Here is a 23,520-nt window from a genome sequence, read left to right on the forward strand (position 1 = left end):
TAACGGGCTCCGACTAACAGGTAATGGGCTCCGACTAACAGGCTCCTACTACCGGGTAACGGGCTCCGACTAACTGGTAACGGGCTCTGACTAACAGGCTCCTACTACCGGGTAACGGGCTCCGACTAACTGGTAACGGGCTCTGACTAACAGGTAATGGGCTCCGACTAACGGGTAACGGAACCCAACTAACAGGCTCCGACTAACGGGTAACGGGCTCCGACTAACAGGCTCCGACTAACTGGTAACGGGCCCCAACTAACAGGCTCCGACTAACTGGTAACGGGCCCCGACTAACAGGCTCCGACTAACTGGTAACGGGCCCGACTAACAGGTAACGGGCTCCGACTAACAGGTAACGGGCTCCGACTAACAGGTAACGGGCTCCGACTAACGGGCCCGACTAACAGGTAACGGGCTCCGACTAACGGGCCCGACTAACAGGTAACGGGCTCCGACTAATGGGTAACGGGCTCCGACTAATGGGTAACGGGCTCCGACCAACGGGCTTTAGTTGTCCTCGTCTTAAAATGTAGGAGTAACGTTGTTGCTTTAAGCTAAGAGTATTTATCACCTCAGGAAAGCTAAGAACAACACGAGTTGGTAACCGTGGTGCTATTCAGCTTCGGCTCACTATGCTGTTGTCTCTGTCAAGGAAGTGACACGGGAGGCTCTTAAAGAGCCAATGAACACGCCCATTGGCACGTGTTTTTTTCTGTTACTGATTAGAAAAATGAGATTTCAGTCTCAGAGGTGTGTCTCCTGACCGATTTCCACTTTTGGTTAATGGCGTTTGTCCCTCATGAGACACTGTAGGAAGCCTATTTCACTTCTTCAACATCCCCAGAAATCTGTAATTCATTTTTACATTTTGGCCGAGGATGTTTTAGATGCACAATTTTTCATCTATCAAAGGTGTTTGATGCAGTATTTCTCAAGTAAAACAATGTGCGACGTGTGTAAACAGTAGGAGCTGCTGGGCAGGTCTGTCTCACTGTCTATGCTATTGGATCGAGATCAATCACCACAGCTGTTGGACACCCCAACCTTCATTTACCCGGTGTAACGCGCAGATGTTCCAAACTCCATTTTACACCAGACTGACTTCATGACCAAAATGACACTAGAATAGATGTTTCTGACTCATAACGATGCCACATTGGTTGTTTTCTATAGGATTCTTCGCTCTTTAAATCAAGCTGCGATGCTAATATTATCAGGATGAAATGACACCTCCCTGTCCGTTCCACTAGGAATAAACGTCAAGAAGATGGATAAGGGAGTGAAATAGATAAATAGCTGGGAGCAGCAGCAGTGTTGGAATGCTGAACTGCAGGTTGAGAATAACAGGACATGAGAGACGGGACGACGTGGGGGTGTCTCTGTGTGTCTCTGTGTGTGTGTGTCTCTGTGTGTGTGTCTCTGTGTGTCTCTGTGTGTGTGTGTGTCTGTGTCTGTGTGTGTGTGTGTGTGTCTCTGTGTGTGTGTGTGTGTGTGTGTGTCTCTGTGTGTGTGTAGTGTTACAATGAGAAGCATCTCACAGCGGGGGCTTGTCGACTAGCCTGTCGTCTGCTGTAGCATTGTTTAACATGGCGATGATCTCATCTAGGCTCGTCTCCCTCTCCTCTTTCTAAGCAGAATTGATTTGCTACAATGACATCATGATGATAAACTAAGCACAGAGATGAGCTCATGGTCTCATCCTGAGATGCTGAGCGGTTCAGAGATGAGCTAATGACCTCATCCTGAGAAGATGAGATGAGCTAATGACCTCATCCTGAGAAGATGAGATGAGCTAATGACTTCATCCTGAGAAGATGAGCGGTTCAGAGATGAGCTAATCACCTCATCCTGAGAAGATGAGATGAGCTAATGACCTCATCCTGAGAAGATGAGATGAGCTAATGACCTCATCCTGAGAAGATGAGCTAATGACCTCATCCTGAGAAGATGAGCTAATCACCTCATCCTGAGATGCTGAGCGGTTCAGAGATGAGCTAATCACCTCATCCTGAGATGCTGAGCGGTTCAGAGATGAGCTAATGACCTCATCCTGAGAAGATGAGCTAATCACCTCATCCTGAGATGCTGAGCAGTTCAGAGATGAGCTAATCACCTCATCCTGAGATGCTGAGCGGTTCAGAGATGAGCTAATGACCTCATCCTGAGAAGATGAGCTAATCACCTCATCCTGAGAAGATGAGCTAATCACCTCATCCTGAGAAGATGAGCTAATCACCTCATCCTGAGATGCTGAGCGGTTCAGAGATGAGCTAATCACCTCATCCTGAGAAGATGAGAGGTTCAGAGATGAGCTAATCACCTCATCCTGAGAAGACGAGAGGTTCAGAGATGAGCTAATCACCTCATCCTGAGAAGATGAGAGGTTCAGAGATGATAGCAAGACTCATTTCTGTAGTGTCCCAAATGACAACCAATTCTCCATAGTGCCCTACAGGGCCCTGGCCTGGTTGAAAGTAGTGCACTATATAGGGAATAAGGTATGATTTGGGATGCAGACCTCATGTTTATGGAAAGCAACATTACAGTCAGGACATTAAGAGGGAAAAAGAGAGGAGGATGAAAAGAAATAGCTAATTGCTGGACAGAGTGAAGTACATTCTGCACGTGTGTAGTGTGGAAAATCAGCTTCTCTTTTAAGAAGAACAGACACTTAAACCGAAGCCAATATCAACACAACATCGACCCTCTTTTTCTAAAATCATCAGCCGAAATTGTTGCAACCCCTATTACTAGCCTGTTCAACCTCTTGAGATTCCCCAAGATTGGAAAGCTGCCGCGGTCATCCCCCTCTTCAAAGGGGGTGACACTCTAGACCCAAACTGCTACAGACCTATATCTATCCTACCCTGCCTTTCTAAGGTCTTCGAAAGCCAAGTTAACAAACAGATCACCGACCATTTCGAATCCCACCGTACCTTCTCCGCTATGCAATCTGGTATCCGAGTCTGGTTTCCATCTGTAAATAGCCCATCCAACTACCTCATCCCCATACTGTTATTTATTTATTTTGCTCCTTTGCACCCCATTATCTCTACTTGCACATTCATCTTCTGCACATCTACCATTCCAGTGATTAATTGCTCTATTGTAATTATTCCATCACTATGGTCTATTTATTGCCTTACCTCCCTTATCTTACCTCATTTACACACACTGTTACGGTGTTATTGACTGTATGTTTTGTTTACTCCATGTGTAACTCTGTGTTGTTGTTTGTGTCGGAATGCTTTGCTTTATCTTGGCCAGGTCTCAGTTGTAAATGAGAACTTGTTCTCAACTAGCCTACCTGTTTAAATAAAAGGTGAAATATATATATATATATTTTTTTAAAGGCTATTTTAAATGTAGGGGTTAGTTAGGGTTACAATTAGAGGTTAGGGAAAATAGGATGTTGAATGGAAGTACATTTTAGGTCCCCATGAGGAGAATAGAACATAATCTACCCTTTTAAGACCCTGAGTAGTTCATTTTGAAGTAGGATCCTGTAAAGAATACAGACATTTGCATCTCTGTGTGAAAGTAGGACCTACTACCTGTGAACACAGTGAGCCCTCACCTTCTCCTTATGTATGGAGACTTTGGACCTACTACCTGGGAACACAGTGAGCCCTCACCTTCTCCTTATGTAGGGAGACTTTGGACCTACTACCTTCTCCTTATGTAGGGAGACTTTGGAGCTACTACCTGGGAACACAGTGAGCCCTCACCTTCTCCTTATGTAGGGAGACTTTGGACCTACTACCTGGGAACACAGTGAGCCCTCACCTTCTCCGTATGTAGGGAGACTTTGGACCTACTACCTGGGAACACAGTGAGCCCTCACCTTCTCCTTATGTAGGGAGACTTTGGACCTACTACCTGGGAACACAGTGAGCCCTCACCTTCTCCTTATGTAGGGAGACTTTGGACCTACTACCTGGGAACACAGTGAGCCCTCACCTTCTCCTTATGTAGGGAGACTTTGGACCTTTGGGAACACAGTGACCCTACTACCTGGGAACACAGTGAGCCCTCACCTTCTCCTTATGTAGGGAGACTTTGGACCTACTACCTGGGAACACAGTGAGCCCTCACCTTCTCCTTATGTAGGGAGACTTTGGTATGTCAGCCACAGGGATCATCTGTTCCCCAGGTCGTACCCACATGATGGGCCCGTCATCACTCTCTGTTGGACTCTTCAGCTTCAGACTGGAGAACGTACCCCACGGTAGCGTCCGCTGGAGGGAGAAGGGTACGCCAGAGTTACAATGAGGGAGGAGTAGAGTGATAGATAGAGGTGTGTGAGAAAACACACAGGAACAGGAAAGAGGAAATCTCATCTTTCAGACATTCATCAAAACCAATGCTTTTTTGTTGTTGTTGAAAAACCATAATTACCCTTCTCAACCACTAGAGGGCAACTTTCCTTTGTTTATAGATCCAAGTTGAATTCTCCCTAAACAATGTGGCCAGAACTAAAGTATTTTTGAAACTTAGCAAAAATGACTAAATCCAACGTATTACCTATAGATTGATATTATCTATAAAATGATGGATCTATATCATTATTCTGTGTCAGGGCTACTCACCTCTAGGAAGGGTGACTCCTCCAGCATAGAGATGAACTCTGGGAAGTAATCCCCCACCTCCTCGTCCACTGCCCCCACCAGACTGATCTGACGCATGGCACCTGCCCGGTACGTCCCGTGGCTGTACGTTCTCTTTACCTAGAACACATAGTAGAGCACAGTAAAACAGTCAGTAAAACGGTCAGTAAGACCGGTCAGTAAGACCAGTCAGTAAGACCAGTTAGTAAAACGGTCAGTAAAACAGTCAGAAGACCAGTCAGTAAGACCGGTCAGAAGACCAGTCAGTAAGACCAGTCAGTAAACAGTCAGTAAGACCGGTCAGTAAGACCAGTCAGAAAGACCAGTCAGAAAGACCAGTCAGTAAACCAGTCAGAATACCAGTCAGAATACCAGTCAGTAAACAGTCAGTAAGACCAGTCAGAAGACCAGTCAGAAGACCAGTCAGTAAGACCAGTCAGTAAGACCAGTCAGTAAACCGTCAGTAAGACCAGTCAGAAAGACCCATCAGTAAGACCAGTCCACTGGAGTGTTGAGGTCCAGACAAAAACGTTCAAGTCAGTTGAACTGAATATGTACCGTACTCGTTCCCCTGAGGACTGATGTCCAACCCCTAGTGAAATGCAGTGTAGTGAAATGCTTGTGCTTCTAGATCCGACAGTTGTAGCTATTCCTATTCTGAGACACAGAGAGCAGCCATTCAAAGAGCTGGTAGTGCTAGCTAACCTGTTTTACACAGTACAGCTGTCAGCCAGTAGTAACAAGCCCTGTTGAATAGCTAGAAGTGCATCCCGGTCTCCTTCACTGTCTCACTTTGTTCCCACAGATCTGAGTACATCTGCTGAAAGGAAGGAAGGAAAGAACAGAGGTTTTATAGCAGCTTCAGAGCCACAGAGAACCACAAACCCCCCTCCTGTCTGTCTCTGGACCGTAGGCCCTAGGGTCACAGTCCTCCCTCTCTAACATGGTAATAAGACTACACATGAGGAGGAGCAGATCCCTGCTAGTCTCAATGTCCCAGACGTCCTCCCTATTCACTTACAACCGTGTCTAATACAGCTACTACAGCCCAGCCATTCTTATCAGCACAGAATATCCTCAGGCTAAAGAGAGAGAGAGTTCATCATAAGGCCAGTTTGTCCTGGAGCAGTCCATCTGTCTGAACGTTAGATAGTGTCAGAGGAACTTCTTCTTCTTCAGACAGTTAATAGACTGTTTCTAAACATGATCCTCTCCTAGAGGTCTGTGTCTTTTCACAGGGTCAGCAGCAGTGTTAACAAAGTGTACAGGGACATATTACAACAGTCAATCCTATTACCAAACTAGGGCCCCAATTAGTCGACTGGTCAATCGTTTGGTCGTTAGGCTGTTGGTCGACCAAGATTGTTTTATATATAAAACATATACATATGCTCCCATTTCAGTGAACTAATCCATTGCAGGAGGCCTGGACTAAAAGCCCATTTATGCTTGATCCGAAAACGTGGTGGGAGGCTCCATATGCAGGGTGTGATGCAATTGTAGAGCCTCCAGAGGCATGCAGAGGTTAAATCCAGCACTGTCCCACATCGCCATGCCCCTCCCAAACGTTGGAACAATACGGAGGGCTCTGTAGAGCTCCACATTGACAGTAGTTGGGGGCGGTACATGCAGAGGTTAAATCCAGCACTGTCCCACATCGCCATGCCCCTCCCAAACGTTGGAACATCTGTAGCACAGTGTTGGGGGCCCATGCAGAGGTTAAATCCAGCACTGTCCCACATCGCCATGCCCCTCCCAAACGTTGGAACAATACGGAGGGCTCTGTAGAGCTCCACATTGACAGTAGTTGGGGGCGGTACATCCTGTATAAACACAAACTCACTTCCTTGACAACAGCTCTGCACTGCTCTGTGATGCACAAGAAGTATGACTGGTGCTGAGGCCAGATCACCGTAAATGCTGCATGGTCAATACAGTCTGATGGACCTTGCACCTTCTCTCCTAACAACTTCATTGTATGACTTGTTAGCATTTGATTGTTAGTGTAAATCCCTTCTCCATGACATACAGTGTATCACCAGCAGTACATTTACCCTTCATTCATATCATTTCTATCTACTGCCTCCTGAGTGGTCCAGTGGTCTAAGTCACTACAGATCCGGGTTTGATCCCGGGCTGTGTTGCAGCCGGACACAACCAGGAGACTCATGAGGCGACGCACAATTGGCCCAGCTTCGTCTGGTTTAGGGGAGGGTTTGGCCTGCCGGGATGTCCTTGTCTCATCTCGCGCTAGCGATTCCTTGTGGCGGGCCGGGCGCATGCACGCTGACGCGGTCGCCAGTTATACGGTGTTTCGTCTGACACGTTGGTGCAGCTGGCTTCCTGGTTAAGCGAGCTGTGTGTCAAGAAGCAGAGTGGCTTGGCAGGGTCGTGTTTCGGAGGACGCTTGGCTCTCGACCGTCGCCTCTCCCGAGGCCGTACGGGAGTTGTTTCGGAGGACGCTTGGCTCTCGACCGTCGCCTCTCCCGAGGCCGTACGGGAGTTGTTTCGGAGGACGCTTGGCTCTCGACCGTCGCCTCTCCCGAGGCCGTACGGGAGTTGTTTCGGAGGACGCTTGGCTCTCGACCGTCGCCTCTCCCGAGGCCGTACGGGAGTTGTTTCGGAGGACGCTTGGCTCTCGACCGTCGCCTCTCCCGAGGCCGTACGGGAGTTGTTTCGGAGGACGCTTGGCTCTCGACCGCCGCCTCTCCCGAGGACGTACGGGAGTTGCAGCGTTGAGACAAGACTGTTACTGTTAATTTGATACCTCAAAATTGGGGAGAAAAAGGGGTAAAAATATCAAATGTATTTTATGGTAATTATTTGAATGCATTCAATATGGTTCCAGTCTTCGCGTTCTCATTGTAGGAGCGGACACCCTGTTTGCAGAGGTGCACAACCTATTCTACACTTGTGAGAAACAAGTTTTGGTTCATTTCATTCCATTTACAAGTTGTCAATTTAGTCATTGTCTTTTGTTTCGATCGCTCCTGTTAGTGTTGAGTAAGGACTCAGAAATATAACTAGGCCTATAGGCTACCTGAAAAATATTTCAAGCCCTCTCCCTTTCGATAACCACACAGCGTGAAAGTGAAAAATGTCATGCTCTGATCCAGTGGAAATGTCATAAAATAGGCCGACCTGATTACTTCTTATCAGTGCTGGACTTGGACTGAATTAGGTGCCGGAACTCATTTTGAGTTCTGGTACCGTTTGTATTTAGGTGCTTGAGCTCCACAATACCTGTGAGTTAATATTCTATAAGAGTAATAACAGCAGTGTGAGGTGGCGGTACTCAGCTCTGATGAGCTCCTGCCCAAGTCAAGCACGGCTTCTTATGTGCAAATAGCCTACAGCTGTGTCTGTCCTGAGCTCACTGCTGGGGAAACTGAGGGCCCAGAATATTCTATACAACGCTGCATGTTCACTAGTGCTGGATTCAACCTAATAGTTTATACAATGTTTCAAGTTCATTGGCTACATGTGTAGCCAACGTGATTTATAGTAGATTTTCTACCTGCAGGCTGAGCAGCTAACCGATCGCTGCAGCTGTACATAGTCTATCGGTAAATAGCCCACCCAATTTGACCTACCTCATCCCCATACTGTTTTTATTTATTTACCTTTCTGCTCTTTTGCACACCAATATCTCTACCTGTACATGACCATCTGATCATTTATCACTCCAGTGTTAATCTGCAAAATTGTAATTATTCGCCTACCTCCTCATGCCTTTTGCACACAATGTATATAGACTCTCTTTTTTTTCTACTGTGTTATTGACTTGTTAATTGTTTACTCCATGTGTAACTCTGTGTTGTCTGTTCACACTGCTATGCTTTATCTTGGCCAGGTCGCAGTTGCAAATGAGAACTTGTTCTCAACTAGCCTACCTGGTTAAATAAAGGTGAAATGAATAAATAAATAAATAAAAATGTTTTTATTTGTTGGCTTTATGTAGGCTATTTTAACATAGTTGGCAATATAATTAACTTTTTAGGTTTGTATAATTTTCATTTAGATTTGGATAGAAGGTTGATTAACCACATGACAATGATTGAGATATGAAGACGTTATTATAAATTAAATTAAACTTTTACGAAAATGTGCATCTGAACCATAACGAACACGCAGATCGGTAGAACTGATAAGATAGATTGGCATTCAACATGAGAAAGGGTGCCAACTCCTCATGTATCCAATTACGGGCAATTTCAGGAGAGTAATGGCAGAATCTGAGAAAGTCAGCAGGAGAGGGAGGAGTTAGGTCAGGTTAAGTGTTTATTTCTTTCTGGTTATCTAGATCTCTGGCGCCCTCTTGAGGCATCAAACCGTAAGCTTAAAGCATCAGACAAGCTCAATGATTTATTAAAACGCATAGGCTGTCTCTATATATGGAAAAATACACGTTTAACCATTTCAACCAATCGATTGGTCGAAAGAACAGACTACTTTCGGTCGACAAATCTTTGTTTTTAGTAGGGGACAGTCATATGCCAAACACATCATGTGTGCTGCACTTGTGCTTCAGGTTGTGATGCGTGGAGCTGGAAGTGGGCAATTCCTGTCTGACAGGAGTCTGTTGAGCAGATGTGAGACGTGTTCCCTCCATCCTTCCCTCCGCCCTCTTGCCAGCTGTTCGTTCCCCAAAATAAACATATAAACCGCTATGCCGGTTATTTGATTCTCTTCATCCGTAATCGTGGGTTATATGGTAATTGTGCCAACCCCCCTTCCTATCCTATCCCAACCCCCCTTCCTATCCTATCCCACCCCCTCCCCCTATCCTATCCCACCCCCTCCCCCTCCCCTATCCTATCCAACCCCCCTTCCTATCCTATCCCACCCCCTCCCCTATCCTATCCCACCCCCTCCCCCTATCCTACCCTATCCTATCCTATCCAACCCCCCCCTTCCTATCCTATCCCACCCCCTCCCCCTATCCTACCCTATCCTATCCTATCCAACCCCCTTCCTATCCTATCCCACCCCCCCCCCCCTATCCTACCCTATCCTTACTGCAGGCTGTTAAGATCAGTTACCCTAAATTGAAGCCAGCGGTGGAGGTCCTCACAGGGCTGCAGTGTTTAATCATGTTTGGAGACTTCACAGAGGACGTCTTCGAGACGAGAGGGTGTGTGTGTGTGTGTGTGTGTGTGTGTGTGTGTGTGTGTGTGTGTGTGTGTGTGTGTATCCTAGTCCTCTCTGTTCCATTTATGGCAACAAGTCACAATGGAGGGGCCAGCGAAGGGTGAGTCAAGGGGGAAGGTGAGGGAGTTTACTGCAGTGGCCAGGAAGTAAGAGGACAACGGGGAGAGAGGATGAGGAGAAGTAGTGTCCTTGGGTGTCAGTGGAGTGAATCTGTCAGAGAGAGAGAGATAGAGGAGAGAGAGAGAGAAACCAGTGTAGAGCCAGACTCTGTACAACAACTGACTGTTTGGGGAATTGACCTCTCACAGGCCCCACAGGCTCCCTGTCTACAATACACACCATCTATCACTGGGGAGAACACGAGTTCAGACACAAGGTCACACATGGTCACTGGGCCTGGACTAGTATTCCCTCAGACTGAAAGTCAACCTGGGAGAAAAAAAAATCTTTAATATTCAATGAATATTGTTACATAATTTCAATCAATTATGTGGTTGAAAATAGTGGACTGATGTGTGTGGGACAGAAGTATCTGAGCAGGGCTTGAATACTGTACAGGATTAATCCTATTTAAATAAGGCCAACAAATGAATGGCCCAGTCCAAACTGTGTGTACATTAAGCATAGGTGCTTCCCTTGTTGTTTCCAGGCTAATCGTGTTTCCATGAACACAACACATAATATGGACCAGAGATGATCTTCCTCCTAATGACAATGAGATGAGCTTCATTATCCATGAGGACACACACCTCTGAGTAGTAGCCATCCCTCCTGTCTGGTCTCTCCTCCTGGGCGGCTTGCTCTGGGCACACTCTGTTTTAGGGTAATGGACTCACTCACAGGTGAGAGAGATGCAAGCAGAGACAGACACAGATTGCATCTGGATGCCCACTGCGCCCCTGTGTGTGTGTGTGTGTGTGTTAGTTAAAGGGAATGGATGGCTGATAAAGGGTCTTTCCTCTGGGATTTCTTGCCTGCCGCAGACTGCAGACAGACAAGGAAACCCACCAAGACGAGGAGCCGCCAACACCGTGAGAAGCCAGCCAAGCACAGTCAAGCAATATACTGTATGGATACATCCAAAACAACCTACTTCCTCTCTCCCTCACCGAGAGCAGAGCAGAGCTGAGCAGCCAACCAGCCACATTCCCATAACGTCTGATACACTCAGGAATATGTGAAATATGTAAATACTGCTGATACATCAAAACACACTACTGTACCCCTCTCCGCCTGTGAGGCCCCCAGTCATCTAAACACACTACTGTACCTCTCTCCCCATGTGAGGCCCCCAGTCATCTAAACACACTACTGTACCTCTCTCCCCCTGTGAGGCCCCCAGGCATCTAAACACACTACTGTACCTCTCTCCCCCTGTGAGGCCCCCAGGCATCTAAACACACTACTGTACCTCTCTACCCCTGTGAAGCCCCCAGTCATCTAAACACACTACTGTACCCCTCTCCCCCTGTGAGGCCCCCAGTCATCTAAACACACTACTGTACCTCTCTCCCCCTGTGAGGCCCCCAGTCATCTAAACACACTACTGTACCTCTCTCCCCCTGTGAGGCCCCCAGTCATCTAAACACACTACTGTACCTCTCTCCCCCTGTGAGGCCCCCAGGCATCTAAACACACTACTGTACCCCTCTACCCCTGTGAAGCCCCCAGGCAGTCAGTCATCTAAACACACTACTGTACCCCTCTCCCCCTGTGAGGCCCCAGGCAGTCAGTCATCTAAACACACTACTGTACCTCTCTCCCCCTGGGAGGCCCCAGGCATCTAAACACACTACTGTACCCCTCTCCCCCTGTGAGGCCCCCAGTCATCTAAACACACTACTGTACCCCTCTCCCCCTGGGAGGCCCCCAGGCATCTAAACACACTACTGTACCTCTCTCCCCCTGTGAGGCCCCCAGTCATCTAAACACACTACTGTACCTCTCTCCCCATGTGAGGCCCCCAGTCATCTAAACACACTACTGTACCTCTCTCCCCATGTGAGGCCCCCAGGCAGTCAGTCATCTAAACACACTACTGTACCTCTCTCCCCCTGTGAGGCCCCCGGGTAACCAGTCAAGTCTCAACCATAACATCTGATATCGTCTACTCCAAACTCAGATATATCTAAACACACTACTCCTTCTGCATCTCTCTCCCTCTACCATTTATTTTCCTCTCCACCCTGAGGCCCCAGAGCAGAACAGAGTTAACCGTCTGATAGTGTACAGCTACAGAAAGTAGGGCCACGTTGAATAGTGAAAACATAGATACATCCAAACCAACAGCTCCCTTAACTCTCCCAATACCCTGAGACCCCCAGAGCAGAGCAGCCTAGACTGACTGAACTGAAACCCCCAGAGCAGCCAACCTAGACTGACTGAACTGAGACCCCTAGAGCAGAGTAGCCAGCCAAGACTGGCTGAACTGAGACCCCTAGAGCAGAGTAGCCAGCCAAGACTGGCTGAACTGAGACCCCTAGAGCAGAGCAGCCAGCCAAGACTAGGCTGAACTGAGACCCCTAGAGCAGAGCAGCCAGCCGAGTCTGACTGAACTGAGACCCCTAGAGCAGCCAGCCAAACAAACTCCTCCTCCCCTCTTCCTTCACTATTGTTTCCCCTCATCCCTCCACCACTCCCTCTCCCCCCTCTCTCTACATGACTCACAGCCCCAGCAGCCCAAAGCCAGCCAGGGTATTAGGCCTACCCGCAGATCTGCCCAGATCCCTCGTCAGCATGCGTGGACACACACAGCACAAATCCACAACAAACCCTTTATCCTCTTAGACCCGTGTCTCTGTCTCACCAACTCTCCCTCCTTTCCATCGCTCTTCCTCTGCTCCTATCTCCCTCTCTGATCAGCAGATAGCTACATAACTCCGGCTGGCCAGGTCAGGATATGATATGCCTCTCTTAGTAAGAGAAGTCTATTACGAGGTACGTCACTGCACTGCATGGTCAGCCATTACAGAGGGTTTCATCAGCCCTGTTACTAGATATTACATAACATATAGCCTAGCCTAGACCTGTTACTAGTGATTACATAACATATAGCCTAGCCTAGACCTGTTACTAGTGATTACATAACATCTAGCCTAGACCTGTTGCTAGTTAGTACATAACATATAGCCTAGCCTAGACCTGTTACTAGTGATTACAACATATAGCCTAGCCTTGTTACTAGTTATTACATAACATATAGCCTAGCCCTGTTGCTAGTTATTACATAACATATAGCCTAGCCCTGTTACTAGTTATTACATAACATATAGCCTAGCCTTGTTACTAGTTATTACATAACATATAGCCTAGCCCTGTTGCTAGTTATTACATAACATATAGCCTAGCCCTGTTACTAGTTATTACATAACATATAGCCTAGACCTGTTACCAGTTATTACATAACATATAGCCTAGCCTTGTTACTAGTTATTACATAACATATAGCCTAGCCTAGACCTGTTACCAGCTATTACATAACATATAGCCTAGCCCTGTTGCTAGTTATTACATAACCTAGCCCTGTTACTAGTGATTACATAACATATAGCCTAGACCTGTTGCTAGTTATTACATAACATATAGCCTAGCCAAGACCTGTTGCTAGTTATTACATAACATATAGCCTAGCCCTGTTACTAGTTATTACATAACATATAGCCTAGCCTTGTTACTAGTTATTACATAACATATAGCCTAGCCCTGTTACTAGTTATTACATAACATACAGCCTAGCCTAGCCCTGTTGCTAGTTATTACATAACATATAGCCTAGCCTTGTTACTAGTTATTACATAACATATAGCCTAGCCCTGTTACTAGTTATTACATAACATATAGCCTATACCTGTTGCTAGTTATTACATAACATATAGCCTAGCCCTGTTACTAGTTATTACATAACATATAGCCTAGCCTAGCCTTGTTACTAGTTATTACATAACATATAGCCTAGCCTAGACCTGTTGCTAGTTATTACATAACATATAGCCTAGCCTAGCCTTGTTACTAGTTATTACATAACATATAGCCTAGCCTAGACCTGTTGCTAGTTATTACATAATATATAGCCTAGACCTGTTGCTAGTTATTACATAACATATAGCCTAGCCCTGTTACTAGTTATTACATAACATACAGCCTAGCCTAGCCCTGTTGCTAGTTATTACATAACATATAGCCTAGCCCTGTTACTAGTTATTACATAACATATAGCCTAGCCTAGACCTGTTGCTAGTTATTACATAACATATAGCCTAGCCCTGTTACTAGTGATTACATAACATATAGCCTAGCCTAGACCTGTTGCTAGTTATTACATAACATATAGCCTAGCCTTGTTGCTAGTTATTACATAACATATAGCCTAGACCCGTTGCTAGTTAGTACATAACATATAGCCTAGCCTAGACCTGTTGCTAGTTATTACATAACATATAGCCTAGCCTAGACCTGTTGCTAGTTATTACATAACATACAGTCGTGGCCAAAAGTTTTGAGAATGACTCAAATATGACTTTTTACCAAGTCTGCTACCTCAGTTTGTATGATGGAAATTTGCATATACTCCAGAATGTTATGAAGAGAAATCAGATGAATTGCAATTATTTGCAAAATCCCTCTTTGCCATGCAAATGAACTGAATCCACAAAAAACATTTCCACTGCATTTCAGCCCTGCCACAAAAGGACCAGCTGACATCGTGTCAGTGATTCTCTCGTTAACACAAGTATGAGTGTTGACGAGGACAAGGCTGAAGATCAGACTGGAAGCTTCAAAAGGAGGGTGGTGCTTGGAATCATTGTTCTACTACTAGTTACCCCTAGCCTAGACCAGTTATTACTTAACATATAGCCTAGACCTACTACTACCACCCGTCACTATATAACAACAATAGGTCCCAGTCACTGTGACCTGACTCTGCCTGTCTGTTTATTCCTAACAAGGGAGCTGCTTGATGTTGTTGTGGTCTGTGTTTTCTCCAACAGCAGATAAAAGAAGCGTGTGCCACAACAGGGTGAACACAACACGATAGCGAGACTGGTCTATAGGCGTGTCTGCTGCCACAGTGTAAAGTTGATCACATCTTAGCAGGAGAAAAGAGGAAGAAAAAACACACAGAGAGAGAGAGAGAGAGAGAGAAGAGAGAGAGGAGAGAGAAGAGAGAGAGAGAGAGAGAGAGAGAGAGAGAAGAGAGAGAGAGAGAGAGAGAGGAGAGAGAAGAGAGAGAGGAGAGAGAGAGAGCGAGACACAGAAGAGAGAAAGAAGAGAGAGAGAGAGAAGAGAGAGAGAGAGCGAGCGAGACACAGAAGAGAGAAAGAAGAGAGAGAGAATAGAGAAGAGAGAGAAGAGAGAAGAGAGAGAAGAGAGAGAGAGAGAGAACGAGACACAGAAGAGAGAGAGAAGAGAGAGAGAGAGCGAGACACAGAAGAGAGAAAGAAGAGAGAGAGAAGAGAGAGAGGAGAGAGAAGAGAGAGAAGAGAGAGAGAGAGAGAACGAGACACAGAAGAGAGAGAGAAGAGAGAGAGAGAGAGAGAGAGACACAGAAGAGAGAAAGAAGAGAGAGAGAAAGAGAGAGAGAGAGAGAGAGGTCTCTTGATCAGCTGTGCTGGTACCAGACCTTGTGGTATACTGAGCCCGTTAAACCAGAAAGACGTGTTTCACACCACTTGGCTTTTCAAGGTCGGAGCTGGCCTGCTTCCCTCTCTCCCTATTCCCCCTCCCTCTATGGCTCTCTCCCCTCCAGCCTGCCTGCCTGCCTGCCTCCCTCCCGCCTGCCCACCTGCCTGCCTCCCTCCCTCCTCCAGCCTGCCTCCCTCCCTCCCTCCTCCAGCCTGCCTCCTTCCCACCCTCTCTCCTCCAGCCTGAGTCCCTCCCTCCCAGGCAGAGAATACAGTCCCATGGGACGACCTACCTAGTGCCTCTTTGTACTGTACACCTCTCTCACTGTTTCTCTCCCTCCCTCATTCTCCTTCGCTCTTGTTCCCTCTCCCTCCCTTCCTATTTTGCTCTCCCTCCCTCTCTTTCCATCTCTTGTTAGTCTCCCTGCCTCTTTCTTTCTACATCTCAGAGAAAAATAGCATCCTCCTCTCCTGGTCTCAGGAAAAGAGGGATGGCAGAGAGATCCGATTCCTCTTTCTCTCTTTAATCCCTCTCTCACTTTCCTCTGAGACCACTACTATATATGCGTCCCAAATGGCACCCTAGTCCCTATATAGTGCAGTACTTTAGACCAGAGCCCTAGTCCATATATAGTGCAGTACTTTAGACCAGAGCCCTAGTCCATATATAGTGCAGTACTTTAGACCAGAGCCCTAGTCCATATATAGTGCAGTACTTTAGACCAGAGCCCTAGTCCATATATAGTGCAGTACTTTTGAGCAGAGATATTACTCTACCCCCCCCACTATTTTTCCTTCATCTCCCTATCTTCCTCCCCATCTCTCTCCCTCGGGCAGGGACCCCACCGTGACCTCTCACCTGGCTGGGGCTGGCTGGCTGAGGTAACAGCCAGGTAATGGGATTGGTGTAGGTGAGAGACATCAACATGAAAGGAGAGTGATTGGAATGACTGATCAGACTAGAACTCCAGACAGTCTTTATTTCATATGTGGGGTTCCAGCCCTGAATGCTGATTGGCTGACGGCCGTGGTATATCAGACCGTATACCACGGGTATGACAAAACATTTTATTTTGTCTGCTCTTATTACGTTGGTAACCAGTTTATAATAGCAATAAGGCACCTCAGGGATTTGTGGTATATGGCCAATATACCCCGGCTAAAGTCTGTCCGGGCACTCCGCAATGCGTTGTGCATAAGAACAGCCCTTAGCTGTGGTATATTGGCCATATACCACACCCCCTCGTGCCTCATTTCTTAAATATATGACAGGGGTGGTTTCCATGTCAAACACACAATAGATACAAATTAAAAATTTAAAAATTGCATAGCCGGCTAAAATTATAAACAAATTATTTTACTGAATAAAAAGACAGTAGAGATTGGAAACAGAATATGTTCTGTTTTGTAATTGGATGCCTTCTGGGGTTGGAAACAGGGAGACAGCATTGTGACAGCATGTATCAGAGACACCATGAAAAGATGCTGCTGAAGCCCTTTGAAGCCCACCCAGCCAGCAGCCAGGCAGTCACCCAGCCAGGCAGTCACCCAGCCAGGCAGTCACCCAGCCAGGCAGTCACCCAGCCAGGCAGTCACCCAGCCAGGCAGTCACCCAGCCAGGCAGCTCTGTGCTGTGGATGACTCATCCTAACAACACGACAGAACCCTCAAAGCTACACCAGACGGACACTTGAAACACATTGAGCCACAAAGAGAGAGAGGGAGAGCACCAGAACGGTGAATGTAATTCCACCACTACTGCCAATTCATTTCCCAGTGATACTTCTGCAGTTGTCATGATAACCTTCATGAGGGGGAGTACGAACAAAAACAACCCCACCTAAAGGGTGAGTATGGTTAGGCCCATGTCTCCAGGCAACCAGCCAACCGCTGTGTGCTGTGTGTTTTGATTTGAACACAGGCAGCCAATCTGCGTGTACGGAACACATAACCCTGGGAGCTGATTTGGCAGCAGCCGTTTCACTCCGACATGGGATTGGCCGGGGAGGAAAACAGGCTTCCTGCTTTGTCTGTCCCCATCGGGCCACTCCCTCTGGTGTTAGGGTGAGCTCAGGACAAGCCTTCTCCTGGCAGGACGTGGGGGGGTGGCGAGAGGAGGCACTCAAACATCAAGTACTGTGACAACTCTCCTTAGGAAGAGAGAGAGAGAGAAAGATAGTGATTCTCCCTCGCCTCGCTCTCTTTCTCTAAAACAATACAGAAATACACTATGGAAAAAGAAGAAACAGGACGTCAGAAATTGGAAAACACTAAACAAACAACATGAAGAATTATCTATCCAAAACAGAGATGTCTGGGTAAACCACTTCTCCAATCTGATTGGCTCTATAACAAAGAATAAACAGCAAAAACATATACATGATCAAATACAACATTTTAGAATCAACTATTAAAGACTCCCAGAACCCACTGGATTCTCCAATTACATTGAATCAACTATTAAAGACTCCCAGAACCCACTGGATTCTCCAATTACATTGAATCAACTATTAAAGACTCCCAGAACCACCTGGATTCTCCAATTACATTGAATCAACTATTAAAGACTCCCAGAACCCACTGGATTCTCCAATTACATTGAATCAACTATTAAAGACTCTCCAGAACCCTCTGGATTCTCCAATTACATTGAATCAACTATTAAAGACTCCCTCCAGAACAACTATTAAAGACTGGATTCTCCAATTACATTCAACTATTAAAGACTCCCCCAGAACCCCTGGATTCTCATTGAATCAACTATTAAAGACTCCCAGAACCCACTGGATTCTCCAATTACATTGAATCAACTATTAAAGACTCCCAGAACCCACTGGATTCTCCAATTACATTGAATCAACTATTAAAGACTCCCAGAACCCACTGGATTCTCCAATTACATTGAATCAACTATTAAAGACTCCCAGAACCCACTGGATTCTCCAATTACATTGAATCAACTATTAAAGACTCCCAGAACCCACTGGATTCTCCAATTACATTGAATCAACTATTAAAGACTCCCAGAACCCACTGGATTCTCCAATTACATTGAATGAACTACAGGACAAAATAAAAACCCTCCAACCCAAAAAGGCCTGTATTGTTGATGGTATCCTCAATGAAATGATCAAATATACAGACAACAAATTCCAAACTCTTTAACATCATCCTTAGCTCTGGCATCTTCTCCAATATTTGGAACCAAGGACTGATCACCCCAATCCACAAAAGCGGAGACAAATTTGACCCCAATAACAAGCGTGGGGGATATGCGTCAACAGCAACCTTGGGAAAATCCTCTGCATTATCATTAACAGCAGACTCGTACATTTCCTCAGTGAAAACAATGTACTGAGCAAATGTCAAATTGGATTTTTATAAAATTACCGTACGACAGACCACGTATTCACCCTGCACACCCTAACTGACAAACAACAGACCACGTATTCACCCTGCACACCCTAACTGACAACCAAACAAACTAAAACAAAGGCAAATGCTTGATTTAAAAAAAGCTTGACTCAATTTGGCATGAGGGTCTACTAGACAAATTGATGGAAAGTGGTGTTGGGGAAAAAACATTATAAAATCCATGTACACAAACAACAAGTGTGCGGTTAAAATTGGCAAAACAAACGTTTCTTTCCACAGGGCCGTGGGGTAAGACAGGGTGCAGCTTAAGTCTCACCCTCTTCAACATATATATCAACGAATTGGCGAGGGCCGCACCCGGCCTCACCCTACTAGAATCTGAAGTCAAATATCTACTGTTTGCTGATGATCTGGTGATTCTGTCCCTAACCAAGGAGGGCCTACAGCAGCAACACAACTAGACCCAACCAAATCATGAGAAAAAGATAATATCTTGACACATTGGAAACAACAAAAAAACTGAGCAAACTAGAATGACTATTTGTCCCTAAACAGAGAGCACACAGTGGCAGAATACCTGACCACTATGAGTGACCCAAACTTAAGGAAAGCTTTGACTATGTACAGACTCAGTGAGCATAGCCTTGCTATTGAGAAAGGCCGTCATAGCCTGTCTTCTCTTGAGAGCCATATCTGCCTATGGCCACACTGCCCACAAACTGAGGTGGAAACTGAGCTGCACTTCCTAACCTCCTGCCAAATGTATGACCATATAAGAGACACATATTTCCCTCAGATTACACAGACCCACAAAGAATTTGAAAACAAACCCGATTTTAATAAACTCCCATATCTACTGGGTGAAATACCACAGTGTGACATCACAGCAGCAAGATGTGTGACCTGTTGCCACGAGAAAAGGTCAACCAGTGAAGAACAAAGACCATTGTAAATACAACCCATATTTATGTCGATTTATTTTCCCTTTTGTACTTTTTTAAAACTATTTGCACATAATATGACATTCTTTTGGAACTTTTGAGAGTGTAATGTTAACTGATATATTTTTTAAATGGTTTATAATCTATTTCACTTGCTTTGGCAATGTAAACATATGTTTCCCATGCCAATAAAGCCCTTAAATTGAAATGAGAGAGGAAGACAACAGAGCGAGGGAGACAACAGAGAGAGGGAGACAACAGAGAGAGGGAGACAACAGAGCGAGGGAGACAACAGAGAGAGGGAGACAACAGAGAGAGGGAGACAACAGAGAGAGGGAGACAACAGAGAGAGGGAGACAACAGAGAGAGGGAGACAACAGAGAGAGGGAGACAACAGAGAGAGGGAGACAACAGAGAGAGGGAGACAACAGAGAGAGGGAGACAACAGAGCGAGGGGAGACAACAGAGCGAGGAGACAACAGAGAGAGGGAGACAACAGAGAGAGGGAGACAACAGAGAGAGGGAGACAACAGAGAGAGGGAGACAACAGAGAGAGGGAGATAACAGAGAGAGGGAGACAACAGAGAGAGGGAGACAACAGAGAGAGGGAGACAACAGAGAGAGGGAGACAACAGAGAGAGGGAGACAACAGAGAGAGGGAGACAACAGAGCGAGGGAGACAACAGAGAGAGGGAGACAACAGAGAGAGGGAGACAACAGAGCGAGGGAGACAACAGAGCGAGGGAGACAACAGAGCGAGGGAGACAACAGAGCGAGGGAGACAACAGAGCGAGGGAGACAACAGAGCGAGGGAGACAACAGAGCGAGGGAGACAACAGAGCGAGGGAGACAACAGAGCGAGGGAGACAACAGAGCGAGGGAGACGAGAGCGAGCGAGATCTCATCATGGTTTACCTCTCACAGGGAGGGAGAGATGTGATTTGTAGCCCACAACCTACCTACAGCAAAGTCATTAAATGTATATGGGCTGCATGAGGTAGAGAAGAGGAAAATAAATCATAGAAGGTTAAGGAGAGCGAGAGAGAGAGAGCAGCCTGGACTGACCAGCTAAACAGAGAGAGAGCAGCCTGGACTGACCAGCTAAACAGAGAGAGAGCAGCCTGGACTGACCAGTTAAACAGAGAGAGCAGTCTGGACTGACCAGCTAAACAGAGAGAGAGCAGCCTGGACTGACCAGCTAAACAGAGAGAGAGCAGCCTGGACTGACCAGCTAAACAGAGAGAGAGCAGCCTGGACTGACCAGCTAAACAGAGAGAGAGCAGCCTGGACTGACCAGCTAAACAGAGAGAGAGCAGCCTGGACTGACCAGCTAAACAGAGAGAGAGCAGCCTGGACTGACCAGCTAAACACAGAGAGAGCAGCCTGGACTGACCAGCTAAACAGAGAGAGCAGTCTGGACTGACCAGTTAAACAGAGAGAGCAGCCTGGACTGACCAGCTAAACAGAGAGAGAGCAGCCTGGACTGACCAGCTAAACAGAGAGAGAGCAGCCTGGACTGACCAGCTAAACAGAGAGAGCAGCCTGGACTGACCAGCTAGACAGAGAGAGCAGCCTGGACTGACCAGCTAGACAGAGAGAGCAGCCTGGACTGACCAGCTAAACAGAGAGAGCAGCCTGGACTGACCAGCTAAACAGAAAGCAGCCTGGACTGACCAGCTAAACAGAGAGCAGCCTGGACTGACCAGCTAAACAGAGAGAGCAGCCTGGACTGACCAGCTAAACAGAGAGAGCAGCCTGGACTGACCAGCTAAACAGAGAGAGCAGCCTGGACTGACCAGCTAAACAGAGAGCAGCCTGGACTGACCAGCTAAACAGAGAGAGCAGCCTGGACTGACCAGTTAAACAGAGAGAGCAGCCTGGACTGACCAGCTAAACAGAGAGCAGCCTGGACTGACCAGCTAAACAGAGAGCAGCCTGGACTGACCAGCTAAACAGAGAGCAGCCTGGACTGACCAGCTAAACAGAGAGCAGCCTGGACTGACCAGCTAAACAGAGAGCAGCCTGGACTGACCAGCTAAACAGAGAGAGCAGCCTGGACTGAGCGAACGGTCCAGTCAGTGGAAAACTACTGCCCTAACAACACAGGGAAGTGATGGCCTCCTGTTGTCTTGTTGAGAGGTAAACTCTCCCCTAACAACACGGGGAAGTGATGGCCTCCTGTTGTCTTGTTCTGAGGTAAACTCTCCTCTCTGGTGACGGCCACCTGTTGTCTTGTTCTGAGGTAAACTCTTCCCTCTGGTGACGGCCTCCTGTTGTTTTGTTCTGAGGTAAACTCTCCCCTCTGGTGACGGCCTCCTGTTGTCTTGTTCTGAGGTAAACTCTCCCCTCTGGTGACGGCCACCTGTTGTCTTGTTCTGAGGTAAACTCTTCCCTCTGGTGACGGCCATCTTAGTATTACAAACATTGAAACAAGTTAAAACAGAGAAGTCTTCTGGATAGATGGCTGTACAGTTAGTGTTCCTGACCCTCTCACTCTTTTCTTTCTCCCTCTCAGTCTCGTCTCTCCCTCTCTTTTCTTTCTCCCTCTCAGTCTTGTCTCTCCCTCTCTTTTCTTTCTCCCTCTCCGTCGCGTCTCTCCCTCTCTTTTCTTTCTCCCTCTCCGTCACGTCTCTCCCTCTCTTTTCTTTCTCCCTCTCAGTCTCGTCTCTCCCTCTCTTTTCTTTCTCCCTCTCCATCTCGTCTCTCGCTCGCTCTTTCGTTGTTCTTGGCAGGACTGAGGGCTAAATTCTACTGTGCTGTGCAGACTGAGGGAGGGGAAGAGAGAGCTGAGTGGAGGAAGGGAGGGAGTTGAGGAGGGAGGGAAGGAGAGAGAGGGAGCTAAGTGGAGGGAGGGAAGGAGAGAGAGGGAGCTGAGTGGATGGAGGGAAGGAGAGAGAGGGAGCTGAGTGGAGGGAGAGAAGGAGAGAGAGGGAGCTGAGTGGAGGGAGAGAAGGAGAGAGAGGGAGCTGAGTGGAGCGAGAGAAGGAGAGAGAGGGAGCTGAGTAGAAGGAGAGAGAGGGAGCTGAGTGGAGCGAGAGAAGGAGAGAGAGGGAGCTGAGTAGAAGGAGAGAGAGGGAGCTGAGTGGAGCGAGAGAAGGAGAGAGAGGGAGCTGAGTGGAAGGAGAGCAGGAGGGAAGGAGAGAGAGGGAGCTGAGTGGAGGGAGAGAAGGAGAGAGAGGGAGCTGAGTCGAGGGAGAGAAGGAGCTGAGTGGAGGGAGAGAAGGAGAGAGAGGGAGCTGAGTGGAGCGAGAGTGGGGAGGGAAGGAACTGTGTGCCACAGGGAGACCGAGGCTCCACTCCAGTAGGAAGACACTGCTGGCCTTGCCAAGCCTCCAAACTGCCTCCACAAGCCTTCCTGTTGTCTGGGTTGACAGATCCTCTAGACAGGGGGTATCAAACATACGGCCTTGTGGGATGGATGCGGACCGCAAGCACATTCAATTCAGCACCCTGGTTGTTTGAGTAAAACATTTATTTTTGGGGAGTGGGAAAAACAAACTCAATCAATAATGGACATACCTTTATAGTCTCACCACTCTGTCCAGCTTGCTAACGGTCATCGAGACGGAAGCTCGACAGTCCGGGAACATCGGAAATTCCAAAAGCGATGGATAGAGGACTATTTGTCCAATTTTAACGGCGTGGAAGTACAATCAATGTTTAAGCCCCAAGGACATTGAAGAACTGAATTCAACACGCTGGGTAAAATGGGTTTAGGTTCTGGGTTCACCTCTCCACAGTGAGAGACGTCTTCCAGCTACAGACCTGAACAAAACACAACCAGTAAAGTGTTTCTTCCATGAAGAGGAGCAGAGTAAAACC

General features: G+C 46.9%; 1 protein-coding gene across 1 annotated transcript in view; it reads right to left on the reverse strand.

Annotated features, from left to right (window-relative positions):
* Positions 1-23,520, reverse strand: part of LOC115126975 (lysine-specific demethylase RSBN1L-like) — an 87,752-nt gene that overhangs the window by 10,559 nt on the left and 53,673 nt on the right. The window contains 2 exon segments of the mRNA XM_065021327.1: positions 4,099-4,241; positions 4,593-4,730. Of these exon segments, the coding sequence (XP_064877399.1) occupies positions 4,099-4,241; positions 4,593-4,730 (281 nt within the window).

The sequence above is a fragment of the Oncorhynchus nerka genome, linkage group LG8 (genome assembly GCF_034236695.1).
Source record: "Oncorhynchus nerka isolate Pitt River linkage group LG8, Oner_Uvic_2.0, whole genome shotgun sequence".
Taxonomy (NCBI): Eukaryota; Metazoa; Chordata; class Actinopteri; order Salmoniformes; family Salmonidae; genus Oncorhynchus; species Oncorhynchus nerka.